The sequence below is a fragment of the Saccoglossus kowalevskii genome, chromosome 2 (assembly GCF_978046115.1).
Source record: "Saccoglossus kowalevskii chromosome 2, keSacKowa6.1, whole genome shotgun sequence".
NCBI lineage: Eukaryota > Metazoa > Hemichordata > Enteropneusta > Harrimaniidae > Saccoglossus > Saccoglossus kowalevskii.
Genome location: NC_140642.1, coordinates 18413350 through 18427486, shown reverse-complemented (window position 1 = coordinate 18427486; position 14137 = coordinate 18413350). Strand labels below are relative to the sequence as shown.

General features: G+C 33.8%; 1 protein-coding gene and 1 non-coding gene across 4 annotated transcripts; both read right to left on the bottom strand.

Moving 5' to 3' along the window:
* Window positions 1-6107: 6107 nt before the first annotated feature.
* Window positions 6108-14132, bottom strand: LOC100370004 (protein phosphatase 1 regulatory subunit 36-like). 3 transcript variants are annotated; one of them, XR_014926925.1, is made up of 17 exons: window positions 13977-14132; window positions 13777-13844; window positions 13444-13530; window positions 12473-12603; window positions 11506-11569; window positions 11065-11163; window positions 9376-9516; window positions 9012-9054; window positions 8817-8899; window positions 8582-8695; window positions 8444-8473; window positions 8250-8339; window positions 8048-8134; window positions 7696-7800; window positions 7299-7342; window positions 6790-6827; window positions 6362-6441 (listed from the first exon to the last, which is right to left on the bottom strand). XR_014926925.1 is itself a non-coding variant. In XM_085492580.1 (16 exons), exons 1-16 carry the CDS (start codon window positions 14004-14006, stop codon window positions 6347-6349), a joined length of 1305 nt encoding a protein of 434 aa, XP_085348706.1. In that variant the 5' UTR covers window positions 14007-14132; the 3' UTR covers window positions 6108-6346. The 3 variants fall into 3 exon arrangements, 1 of the variants encoding a protein (XP_085348706.1); XR_014926926.1 differs by having other exon boundaries at window positions 7306-7342; XM_085492580.1 differs by lacking the exon at window positions 7299-7342 and having other exon boundaries at window positions 6108-6441.
* On the bottom strand, window positions 13643-13715 carry TRNAV-UAC (transfer RNA valine (anticodon UAC)). Its single transcript has one exon. It is a non-coding gene; the product is annotated as a tRNA-Val (tRNA).
* Window positions 14133-14137: the final 5 nt, after the last annotated feature.

The window sequence follows — 14137 nt, the reverse complement described above, 5'->3', positions numbered from 1 at the left end:
AATTTAGAAAAAAATATAAACAATAAATAATGAAAATCTGTGATTTGCTGTATAGTTTGGTGACATAAGTCAAATTTTGTATTTTGTTTCAATACGCATACAAGCACCCGTATATATGTTGACAATAAACCCCTCTTTCACATTGTGCATAATACAGAGAGAAAAATATTAAGACTAAATTATTATACTAGTACTATAAAAAGATAGAAAAACAAAATTCAAAAATTAACGGTGAAAGAAAATTGTCGCTGGGGTTGTTGTCTTATTTCAAAACACTTCTTTAGATGCCTTGCTACAGGGAGTGTTGGACCACTTTTGTTTAGCAATGCTATGAATTGTGTCTTTGGTGACAAATTCTGTTTTTTGCCATTTCAAATAATACATTTCAATTGGGGGGGTATAGGTGATACTTGTCTCATCTTTTACTTGATTCTGATCACAAAGGTTGCATAATCTATTAGCAAGGGGTATTCCTTTGTGTCTACCAGTCTCAATTCACTGAGGCAGAATTTAGTTAAATTTTTGCGCATCTCAATATTTTGCAGGGTAACAAGGTAGGCTTGTCATTAGAATGTCATTGTTTCGACCAGGTTAGACTGGTAGATGTTATTCAAAAGGGAGTCTATATTAGTGTACCATTTACTATTAATTTCTTTGTTTTCTTGGAAAGCTTGTTTTAATAATGGATTCGACGAGATCTGTGCACGATTAAAATATTATCATTTGTTTTCCGATAAAAGTCTCCAATGGGTAACGTCCAATTTTACCATGAAAAAGCCCATTGTTGTGATGTTTTTGGATGTCCCTAAGAGAAAAAGAAGATAATTTATATGTACATCTTCAATTGATGATTTTGGTGCAATTTTCCCCCATACATCACTCCCATTTGTATATTGATAAATTATCAAGGCGTGGCTTGGCTAGTACAAGGCGTAAAACGAAAAACTCGAAAACATCGTAATGTTATTACTTCTACACCAAGTAATGTCTCTGAAAACCAACATCGATTTAGAATTACTGTGGCCAATGACATTGAACTTTGCTCTTCGATAAAGCAGCAGTTTTCTTCTTCAAATAATCAAAAATACCCTTCATGGCCTGGAGAAGTATGTTCATTGTTTCACAACTACTACTACAGATTTTCGTCTTCTCAATTTATCAAGATAAACGTCCCAAGGTTGGCAGCATCACTTGTATTAATTTCCATTGCACAAAAAAAACAGCAAATACTGTTACTGATATTTGCATGATTTGTTTTCCCCCGGCCATTCACACAAACTGCAAATCCGGTCTTTTACCGCATACATATATGTATGTATTTTCCCCTTAATTCTAAGGGGAAAAAATTAAAGGATTTATATCAATTTTATATAAATGGTAACCAAATTGAGATTGTCGATACATACAAATATCTTGGTATTACTTTTGAGAGTAATGGGAAATTCAAAGTTGCAATTTCAGCACTTCAAGCCAAGGCACAACGGGCATTATTTAAAATATATAAAATGTTGTAGGTTTATAGAGACTGTCATTCTGTTAAATTAGCATGCAAGTTATTTATTCTCTTGTAAAGCCTATTGTCATGTATGGTTCTGATGTCTGGGGAGCATTTAACTTTGATATCAGTAAATACAACATTAATAGTGCAAATGACAAATTCATTAATACCTTGTTTTCAGATAAATTAATTTTTGAACAAATGCATGTTAAGTTCTGTAAACAGATTCTGGGAGTTCACAGAAAGGCAACTAATTTGGCATGCAGGGGTGAATTGGGTAGATACCCACTTATCATTGATATTTGTACTAGTATGATGAAATACTATCAAAGATTTAGATGTGGAGATGTTAAAGATGGGGATGGAGATGGGGCTTGGAATACAAGCAATTCAATAGAGACTGGTCAGTGGTTTTGATTTGTTAAAAAAATTGTTAGATATTACTAATTTAAAACCAGCTGACATTAATAATCCAAGTTTTGGTAATCAGTTCAACACAAAATTAAAGCAAATTTATTATGACAAATGGTATAAAGAAATCAATAAAATAGCACATAACAAATTAAAAACATATAGTTTATTTAAAAATGACTATGCAATGGAGAAATATTTATGTGACATTAAATCTGCAAAACACAGAGTGGCAATGACTAAGTTTCGCCTGTCTGCACACAAATTACCTTATAGAGACAGGAAGGCACAAAGGTATTCCTAAAGAGAACAGATTTTGTACAAAGTGTTCAAATAAATGAAATTGGGGATGAGTTACATTATATCTTTAATTGTAATAATAGTCAAATTAGTTATTTTAGAAATGATTTTTTTTTACAACTTTATTTACATATGCACCAAATCTTGAAATCATAGGGGATGACAAATTTATTTGCAGAAATGTTTCAAGTACTGATAAATTTATCTATTCAGGCTTAGCCAAATTTGTTTTTTAGTATTTTAGAGCTTTTTTAGTTTATTTTAGTTTAGTAGTTATGTAATTATTTCTCTCTTGTTCTTGGTCATGGCATTTTATATGTTCCCATACCAAATAAAATTTATCTTATCTTATCTTATATAGTTGCTGACAGCCACTATGATGGATGTATTGTGACGTATTTTGACCCCCGGATTCTGACCTTGCATTCTAGCTACATATAATGCGCTTTCATACAAGTTCAATTTCCTTTCATTATTTCATTCAGATTCCATGATATTTAATATTTAAAACCAACTTTATTTCACAGTCACTTTAGTTTTATCTTTTCTAAAATTATTTTACTGATCAAAAGACTGTTCACTCCCATCATGCAATCTTCCATAGTACTTCCGCAGACACAGCAGCAAGCGCCAACATAACTACAAATAACCTCGCTCTCAGGAGCTGAGGAATAAACTCAGAACGTACAAAAATTTCAAAAATGAATTTACTTTAGAAAAGTATGTGATTAAAATAAAGAATGCCTAACTACGTGAATGTCTAAGTAGGCCCCGTCTGAGCAATCATAAACTAAAAATTGAAACAGGGAGATAACCAAACCAAAAACCGAAATAGGAAAAAGAATCTGCGAACTGTGTTTAAATAAGAAAGTAGAAGATGAGTACCATTTCATGATTGAATGCCCCTTTTACGAAAAATCTCGAAAGGCACTATTTGAAGAATCTACTAAGTACAAATACCAGTTGCCCAATTATTAATCAAAAATAACACGAACCTTAGACAGCAACATGTTCTAGCAAATTAATATAAATACTTTTCTCCTTTATTACGTTTTCTCATTTCCATGTTTCATTGATTTACTGTTAATTGCTTATTTCTTTTTATTATTATTATTTCATCTATTTTTTTTTCAATATTATTACCTACATCATAGACCTCTATCAATAATTGTTTTGTAATTGTAGCCTGTTTTTTTTTTTTAAAACCCTTGTCGTGCTTTAGACAGTAATTTTTGTATGTTTTATATATGTGTTTTAGCAGTTAGTGTAACCATTTTAATTCCTTCTGAGGAATTTTAAGTGTTTCAATAAACTTTATGGTGCAGGGATTGTAAATAAACAGTGTTACTACTGTAGTAAATAAATGCAACGTGCGTAGATTATGAACGACGTCATGGACACAGCTCACATGAATGTATGTATGAACGTGGTACACAGGCAGATCAGGTGATATAGTACATGATATGAATGATAATATCTGTAGTATACAGAAAATGAGGGTGTATTTCAGCAAAAAAACACCATCGTAATATGTATGGCTTCCGACAGCTCCTTTCCTTACTTTACACACGGTTGCTAACCATGCTTTACAGAATGCAAACACGTGACGTGAAATATGAGTCACCCAATCGATCATTCAGTGTGCAAAAACACGTCACCTGAGTAAATGTAGGAATGATCACTTGGCTCATAGATATCAACGTTTGTTTTATACTTAGTATAACTTGGATACGTACGTTAATGGCATGTATCTGTGTGTTTTAGGTGTACCTTGGTACTAGTACATCAGATATACATATATGGCAGATTACTTATAACTGTTCAAAACACTTAAGAATATTTTGCGGAACAAACATCAAAAAATGGGAAATGTGCTGGCTAAACTACAAACCAGGAGACTGGATGGAATTACCAAAACTAACTTGAAGATGCATCAGTTTGACAAGCTTTTCCGTGCGGCTGGGGAATCAGGAATCTTGATACTGGAAAGGTATGTCAAGACCGATGCAGAACTAGAAATGGCTATAGGAAGCAGGAAGCAGAAGAACATGAATGTTGATAATGTTCTCTGCCTTCGATTAGTTGGTACGCGGGTGAAAACCATACCAGTCAGTATCGGTATTTTTAGTCATCTCGTTGACTTGGATCTTAGTAACAATTATATTGATGAACTACCATGGTCTATAGTCTATTTGAAACAACTTGAAATTATGAACCTATCATACAATCTACTGACGAACCTCCCATGTTGTATCGGTTGCATGAGAACACTGGTCAGTATCAACCTCTGTTACAATAATATCACTTACTTACCAACCGAAATACTTTATTTGACCAGACTGGAACAACTCGACGTGACTGGAAATAAAACTCTGATATCCCCTCCCCTGACTAAAGCTGAGAAAGGTGTTGATGCGGTGATGGATTTTTTAAGAATGAGGTCACAGAGAAAGGATATGTGGGGGAATAGGAATCAGAAACCTGACTTTGAGAAGTCGTTATTTGAACTGTGCATCAACTGTATATTGAAGTATAAGGTGGAATTCCTCGAACTTTCCTACGTCCCTCCAGTCATTAAAACTCACTTGCTTGAGTGCACCAACAAGATGGGCAAGTTTGCTGTCAGCAAATGCAGCAGGTGCAAATGCTATTTTTCCACCACTGTAAATTTTGAAATGCATTTGTGCAAGTAGTGAAGTACTTTTGTGGCGTAAAAATGACGTAGATTGGTGTAGGCAATGGAGTACTTGTGTGACGTAAAAATGACGTAGATCGGTGTAAGCAATGAAGACAATTTTGTTATTGTCCGATGTACCAAGCAAGCATAGCTACTTTGTTAACAAAAAAAGGTTGTTATAAAGCTTTCTACAAGACATCAATCCCAAATGCCATGACTAATGTTCACATTGGATTCCAAGTTAACGTGTCCTCTGAATATAATCCGGTAATTACCCGGTATTAATTAAATAACTGTAGTATTTAACCCAGATGGTTCACATTGGATTCCAAGTTAACGTGTCCTCTGAATATAATCCGGCAATTACCCGGTATTAATTAAATAACTGAAGTACTTAACCCAGATGGTTCACATTGGATTCTACCAAAGTTAACGTGTCTTCTGAATATATTCCGGTAATTACCCGGTACAAATGTATTAATTAAATAACATTTAAGTAAAGATGTTAAAAATCAGCCTTGCAAACTGTAACCAGAATGTGAATGAGGATTCATTGAACTACTGGTATATGTTTTGCAAGTATTGTAATAGAATTTTAATATTTACCAAGATGTCTTACTATGAGAAATATTTTTACACTTATATATATAGCTTTATTCCACTAACAGTTTTACATATTAAAAATATATTTTCCATGACTACTACTGTTTATGTCTCCTTCCTCAACACAAAGCCACAATCCCTTTGACCCTTAAAGAGCGGTAGTCGTCACGCTGTGCATGCGAGACATTTGTGTTGATAAACATTCATTTTCCCACAATCCAATGCACTCTTCTAATGGAAATCACAAGCATGAGGTTTGACCTGGGTGCCACTCACACAAATTACCTTTGATACCTTCAAATCACTTAAAAAATACCTAAATAAAGCTTGGTAACGTCTCAGTTTGTACTCTGTGAATCTTCGCAATAGTCATAGTCGTCATGCGTGATGTGACTATCGCCCTTTAAGAGCAGTCTTCAACGGGTATTAAAAGATTTATGTCTACAGATGTCCTGATAGCATGATAATGAAAGCATGATGAACATGACATAAACTTCAATTCAAACTTTCTAATAGTGTTAGACCACGTGCTGTAGTCTATGCATACAACAAGCGTTTAGATGATTCACACTTCACGATATAAAAAACATCAAAGAATGAAATCATATCAACACATAATTCCAGAAACTAGTATTTTATTACAACGTATATACAATGAGCAACAGCAGTCTAGTATATACATAGATACAAAATATACATGTGATTTGTATTCACAAAGGAGGATAATTACATTTTAAAATGATAAATGTTTAAACATAATACACTTCTAAAAAAGTAAAATTCATTTTGAGCCATCCATCAAAGTTACAATAGGAGTATTAAAAAAAACGCCAAAAATAAAAATCATGAAACAAATTCTATTCATTCTCAACTTCTTCTTCATCATCGTCAGGTCCTCCTCCCTCCGTAGTTGCCTGGGAGATGTCTGTTTGTCTGCTCACGCCTCTCTGACCTAGAAAAAAGAAAGAAAAGTGGCGAGGTATTATATACCATTGCAGACTACATGTGTAAACAAACACTGTATGTCTGTGGCCCTGTGACTGGGAAGCAGGGATCCATATGTACATAACTAGAAGATGTATTGTTTACAGGCACTCAAGTCGCCAGTAAAATTGTATACATTTGGAACTTCAGTTCATATAAAGAATCAATTTTGAATACCGGTAGAATAAGGTAGTTTTGCATTGGTTACCAAAGTATTGGTAGATCTATTTAAAAAATTAATTAAATTAAATTTACATGTGTAATTAAAATTATGTATATTCTGGGTGTACCAGGAATTGTTACACCATTAACATACCTGGTGTTGTGGGTCCGCCTGGAGAACCAAATATTGACCTGAACAGCAGGAGAACAAAACACATATGTGAGCTACGTAGACACGCACATAAGTAATTTTTAATTCTTCATAGTGCAATCAAACATAAATCGCAAACTCACATGCACAGCAAAAGTGAAGATCTATGCTGAATAAATATTCCTGCAAATCAAGACAGCACACACTAACTGATCATGTCAAGCACTAACAGTCGCACCAAGTGCACACATCGCTAAGCAGAGGTCTCAACTGACATGTGATTTTGTACATGCAATTGTTCTGCAAATGCTGACGTGGTAATGAAAATACATGCATGCATGCATGGAAAAAAAAAAAAGAGGCAAAACAAAAAAACTAAATAAAAGCGGGATTGAATTAGATAGAGTAAGGATGGGTGAATGGTTAATGATAAAGGAGATTAGTTGTTAAATTCAAGCAATAATATTGCAGAAAAAAATCAAATGACATGATGCATGCACTCGTTCATGCACCTTGCACCTTGCTTCCATTTCACGGGACTTCCTTTGATAGCATCCTGTAAATTATATAAAACAGCAACACGTATAATATTGATCTGACATGTGAAACAGTGCCCTCGGTGGTGAGCATGATATATGTGCTTTCTTTGTCAAACAAAGAATACACTAACAGCATGTGATGGATTTTTTTCTTCTATTTTTAGTAGATTGCTTGCAAATATTGAAGATTAGCGACATAAACATGATAATGTAATGATAACTAATAAAATACAATGGAAAATGTTAAAAGTTTTTTATGAATGAATGTATTAGTATATTATTTGTATAAGTAATCTGTTATGGAAATTATGTTCGTCTAATTGAAATACTTGATAATTATTGCCCTCAACATCGTTAATGAAGGACTTACCCTCTTCGTGATTCACTTTCATCATTCTCTTCTTCTTGTTCAGACCCAATCGGTGCCAATGTGGCAGAATTGAACTGATTCAACGGCTCACCTATGATGCCAACTCTACAATATCAAAGTATGTCACACATTATTGATGACAACAATTATAAACCTGGTCAGAATTCAGCACCAGATTTTATAATACACAAATCTAGAACACTTCATAATGATCAAACAGCCTCGTCAAAGAATGATGCGTAACCCCTGCCACCATACCAGGGATATTTATTGATGAAACAGAAAAAACATTTGGAGTAGGGGTTAGTGAGCTTTGCCAACACTGAACATGTGAGAGTAAACATGTACTTACCGCACATTTCGTTTTTTCATAGACGTTGATGTAGTATAACCATCGTCCTCTTCAATTTCATCATACTTGGGATATTCAGGCAAACCCCTAATAACAATAGCATAGATAAGTATAGCTCTCGGCAATATAACTTTATAGTAGTGGTTTTAAAATATTAGATATTATGACCTGTACACTGAGTAAATCAACACAATTAACTCACCCTTCCGAATTAGGACGCGGCTTTGTGAACAACCAACTGGCTTCTTCTTTGGGTGATGGCAACACGGAAACCAGTACTGGAGATCTTTGACTGTTTGGCAAATGAAACACATACATCAAATGATATCGAAATATTAATGTGTCAGAAATATGCAATGAATGAATAAAAACAAACAAGAAAACACAAAGACTTACTTAATTATACTCTTTATAGCAGGCCTATTCCTAGAATGAAGAAATCACAACAAATATTTACTCAAGCATAAAGAGTTGGCGTTGTCATTTTCTGTTTTCAACATTGATGTTTGATTAACAATATCAGAAATGACTTACGAATGATGTCTCCTGTACTCTGCTGGTGATAACTTCTTTTTACCGTCTTCTTTCACTTCTTGGGTGGCATGTTTCACCCTCAAGGCTGGATTGAATACATCAGATCGTAGCATTCTGTGAATGGTGCATATAAATATGTTGGCTTTAAATAGAAACAACCACATGCATATAGTTCATATAGTGTGTATTTAATAATTTGAATGAGTTTAATGATTCTGGTTAATGTTTCACCTACCTCCCAATTTCTTTACTGACCAATTCAAACTCTTTCCTTCTGAATACCACCCATACCACATAAACACAAAATTTGTAAAAAGTCTACAGAAAAACAACAACGAAAAATCAAATTTACTTATTGGGTTCTTCAAAATTGAAGTAAAATATATGACTATAAATAGTAGATAAACTTGATAGAAACTGATTGTCTTACCTCATATGTTTCCCTGTCTTTGTAAGTTGACGAAACTCTTTGCCTGTAAATAAGACAATATAGCGTCAATAGCATAGCTAAATCGTAGCTAGTTGGATGGCAAAATGAATATTAATGAGCTCATAAATATTAATTAGTGACCCAAACTCAAATCAGTCTCGGCAGAACCCTGGCGTGTAAATTTCCGCCATAATATACAGAACCCAAAGCTCAGCAATCTATGTTCTACAATATCTCAGAGCAATCAGAATTATGTCAGACCATGACAGGATGCTCAACATCTACAATCACAAATCCTATGTACTGGTAAACCAAATCTAGTATGGGACATTTAACTGATGACTGCAACCAACTTGATACTTACTGACCACAGCCCATGTGATGAAACTCTTCTATTCCCAGACCCAACACTAAAATGCAATAACTCTGAGCAAGCCTTTTTTGCGCTGCATCCAATTTCACTGCCATTTCAGCCATAAATTTCTTTTCAGCACGACTAGGTTCACTGAAACAAGAAGACTAGATCAAAGAAAGCTTAGAAAGAACTCCCGTGTGCTGAGAGTTTTGGAGACACATTAAAAATTAATTCAAAATTACTTATACTTGAGATATTGATGGAATAGCTGAAAACTAATTATGCAAATAAGGTAACTAATATGAACAGATTTAAGTGTAAAACTAATAAGGTCTGCACAATGTACCAAGTTTCATTGAAATGTGGTTAGAACCAAAAAAATATTAATTATTATACTAATTAGAGAATTAATATGAACAGATTTTAACCCCAAATTAATCAGACTGTCTATTGTCCTAGAGCATTTATGTACCAAGTTTTATTCAAATGTGATGATCAATACTTGAGATATCAGTATTAATTAATTATGTTAATTAGGTGATTAAGAAGCATAAATATTTACCAAAAACTAATATGGTGCATAGTCTTAGGTTCATTGAAATGTGATGGGTACTCTTTAAAAGTTTCATTGAAATCCAATGAGTAGTTTTTAGACATCATAGAACAGCAAAAAATTAACTAGTTATGCAAATTAGGTAATTAATAGGCACAATTATTTATCCCAAAATTAATCAGGTCTCTGCATAGTCCTAGAATATCTATGTCGCAAGTCTCATTGAAATGTGATGATTAGTACTTGAGATATCAGGTGAAAAGCTGAAAATTAACTAATTATGCAAATTAGGTAATTAATATGTACTGATATTACCCTAAAAACTATCAGGTATGTGCAGTGTCCCAAGTTTTATTGAAATGTTATGATTAGTACTTGAGATATCAGTGCAAAAGCCGAAAATTGATTAATCATTATGTAAATTAGGTAATTAATAATATTAACAGATTTTTACCCAAAACTAATCAAATCTGCGCATTAGTTCAGAGCATCCATGTGCCAAGTTTCATTGAAATCCAATGAGTGGTTCTTCAAAAATCAGTGGAACAGTCATAGAACAGCTTAAAATCAGTTAATTATCATGCAATTTAGGTAATTAATATTCATAGATTTTTACCCAAAACTAATCAAATCTGCGCACTAGTTCAGAGCATCCATATGCCAAGTTTCATCAAAATCCAATGAGTGATTCTTCAGATATCAGTGGAACAGTCTTGGAACAGCTAAAAATCAGCTAATTATCATGCAAATTAGGTAATTAATATTCATAGATTTTTACCAAAACCTAATCAACTCTGCACATTATCCCAGAGCATCTATGTACCAAGTTTCACCAAAATTTTATTAGTGGTTCTTGAGATAACGGTGGAACAAAAAAAGTGACATACATACAGACAGACATACAGACAGGGTAACTGCAAAGACTCCCTTTTGTGCTTCGCACACGGGAGTCAAAAATTAGACTTGACTTTCCAATACGGTTGGACAACTACTTGCAGTAGACATTGGTATCATGTGAAGCAGAACCACCTGTAAATCATCAAGTTTATTGATTCTCACAAAAGAGTATTCTATTTGGCATGAGCTGTTATTTCAACAGAAACTATAATAATGGCTATCATTAAATAAAGTTTTTTACGACTTACGCTGCAAATGTTTTCGGTTTCTTCTCTTGGGCTAAACGCTCAAAAAAACAATCAAAATAGTTCAGGAGTGCTACAAGGAAATCATCAAACTGATTATACCTAGAAAAAAAAATAAGAAATTTAAGAAAGATTGATTTTAGATAGGAAGGAAATATATAGTATGTGTTAGTGTAGAATAGGAATGCATAGTTTTATGCATACCATTTAGGTATTTCACTAGAAAATAATTATAATTCTATAACCCAACAGATCGCTTTACAGTTCTGCCGAATTGTAGGGAACAATTACATAATACAAACCTCTAACCTACCCACCCTTAACCTTTACACTAATTTCTCTCCCCAGAACGGAATAGACCATGACAATTATGTTCTGACATTACTAACGTACTTTGATTTTTATATCATGTTAAAAACTGAAAAATTGCATAGGAATACATACGCAATGAGAACTTCAAAGTGGTCTGCCGGATTGTGAACTTCAGCCAACGTGGCTAGTGATACAGCTGTGTAAAAGAAAAGTAAACAAATGACAATAAGAAACACAGTGCTGGTATTAAATACTGTAGAATACTTTATTTTCGCTTGGAATTTATTTTCGCTATTTTCGCTGAAGGGATGATTCCGTGAAAATAAAATCCAGCGAATATACTTTTTTTCCTATATTTTCACATTAAACTCATCCAAAATCAGTGAAAATAAATTCCAAGCAAACGCCCAAAAAGCCTTTTCAGCGAAAATTAATTCCAGCGAAAATAAAGTATTCCACAGTAACTGGGATTTTAGGTTTGTTAATGTTAAAACTGATTATATCAATTTTTACCCCGGTATGTTCGAATGTGCAAGCTGAATTAAAGATTATATGTCTTGTTCGTCATACTTTAATTTTTATGAGGTCATACAAAGTCTGAAATATTATGAAAAATGATCAAAATTGTCATTTTTACCCTGGTTCCTATGATGAGATTATTGATTCATAACTCAAAATTTTGCTTGGTAACATAGGATGGAAATGTTGTATATTATTATTGATATGAAATATATTAATGTGAAATCATTTCAAAAAATTTACATAATTTACTGATTTTCCAGGGTGATACTAGTTTTCCATTACCTGATATATACAAATAAGGGGCTATTTCAAACAATGCATTGCATGTAACAAGGCTCAGTAGTGCAAAATTTGAATTTCAGCTCAAACTGCCTCAATAGATGCAGGGTTGGATTAGCTCCAAGTGGTTATGCCACATATAAAAAAATGATTGCATGAGATTGCAATTATTCTGTGACCACAGAATCGTACACGGAACTTGGGTAATAATATATCCACAAAATGTACACATATATTTAGTATGTTATTAAACACATAACATAAGACTGAATAGGTACAAAGTCGTTGGTGTGCTGACCTTTGGCATCATCTAGAGTCACTGTTGTATGATCAGCACCATGTTTTAATGTGGGTCTTGGAGATCTTCCTCCATAGCCGCGACCACGCCCACCAGCTTGGTTACGTAGCCCATACTTATTTGGTGTAGATCTGGAATAAATGAGTGTATTGTCAGAGTCTTAGAGATGTACAACATGCATGCAATGCATTATCTTAAATCTCACTACAATCTACATCGACTTCCATGGAAATTGTTCCAAAAATGTCCATTTTGGAAGGTTGTCAGTTTTTCTGAAAAAAATGTTTTGTACTGGGTATAAAAAAAAACGAAAATTTTGATGACATATGTTCAAAACAATGATTATGTAACACTACTATATGATAAACCTTATGCCCAAAAAATGTCTTCATTTCATTTTAGCTTTTGTTGGAATGTCCATGACCAAGTACCATTGAGAGTGAGAGAATCTGACACTTGTTTTTGCCCAGTAAATTCATTCCAAGTGTTTCATTCTCTTGATCATTGTGCCTAGTGTTCCAAATATCCTGGTTACACAGGTCAGATAAACAGTGGACCGTATTGTATGAAATGCTACTTGAAGCGGCAAAAACAAAGTCCTCTACGAGATCCCCATCACCATATGCGAATAGGGTCCATTCAGATCAAGACACCAAACGTAGATATCTAAGAGGATGTGCTATGTGTGGCACATGTGATTATTAAAGACAAATAAAAATCAGCGAATTATCGTAGTGAAAGTAATAGTTATAGTGTTCATTCTCAGTTATACTTTTTTGTGTGTGCAAAATGTATAGTACATTGCATGTTTACGTTGATACAGCGTGAATGAGTGCAGTTTGACAATTGGATGGTGAAACTATTCATATTTTTAAACAATATTAAACAATTTTAACAACAGTTTTAAAAAAATCATGCCTTCATGAAATTCAATGTACTATGACATAAAGAAAATTATATGTTATATCCACCTATCCGTTTTTCGTCCATGATCGCCAAAACTTATGTTTTTATTTCGCTTTCCACGCTTGTCCTTTGAATCGGCACCAACGCCAGGGCTGTTGAAAAAAAAAACAAAAAAAATAATAATCAATATCTGGAGCCGAAAAAAGTTGCACAAGAATGACAATGAACATGAAAAAAAAAAAAAAAGTCAAGAAAAGAAACCGCTGGTTCCGCTGAGGATCGAACTCAGGACCTTCTGCGTGTAAAGCAGACGTGATAACCGCTACACCACGAAACCGCGCTGAAATCTATAACGTCGTTTAACTGTTTTGACAGGGCTTTCCGAAAATGGCGCTCACCTTGATGAAAATTCAAGAGTGTTCGTTTCGTCTTTCCATCCCCAACGTCCCTTCGTTAGCAGTGGTAACTATAAAAGAATACAGATAATAACAAATCAGTAAACTACGACGATCTCGGTACATTGTCAGTGAATGACACTCAGAATGGTATTAGCACTCAGTACGATCAGGAACAACATCATTTAGACAACATTACATACCGGATCAAGGTTAAATTCTGCGTGCGCCATAATACACGATACAGATGTATATCATCTACTATCTGAAAGGATGTATATATATTTTTAAATCATTGTTACTGTGTGTAGCACAACACCTCAGCTCCTTTCCAGTATGTCGGCCATATTTGTTTGGGTGTGAC

Excerpts from the sequence above, each read along its gene's own strand:
- LOC100370004 (XM_085492580.1), bottom strand. The coding sequence starts at position 14,006 with ATGGCGCACGCAGAATTTAACCTTGATCCG. Across the intron at positions 9,055-9,375 it reads CATCACATGGGCTGTGGTCA|GCAAAGAGTTTCGTCAACTT; the intron begins GTAAGTATCAAG and ends TCTTATTTACAG. Across the intron at positions 6,828-7,695 it reads GAAAGTGAATCACGAAGAGG|GTCAATATTTGGTTCTCCAG; the intron begins GTAAGTCCTTCA and ends CCTGCTGTTCAG.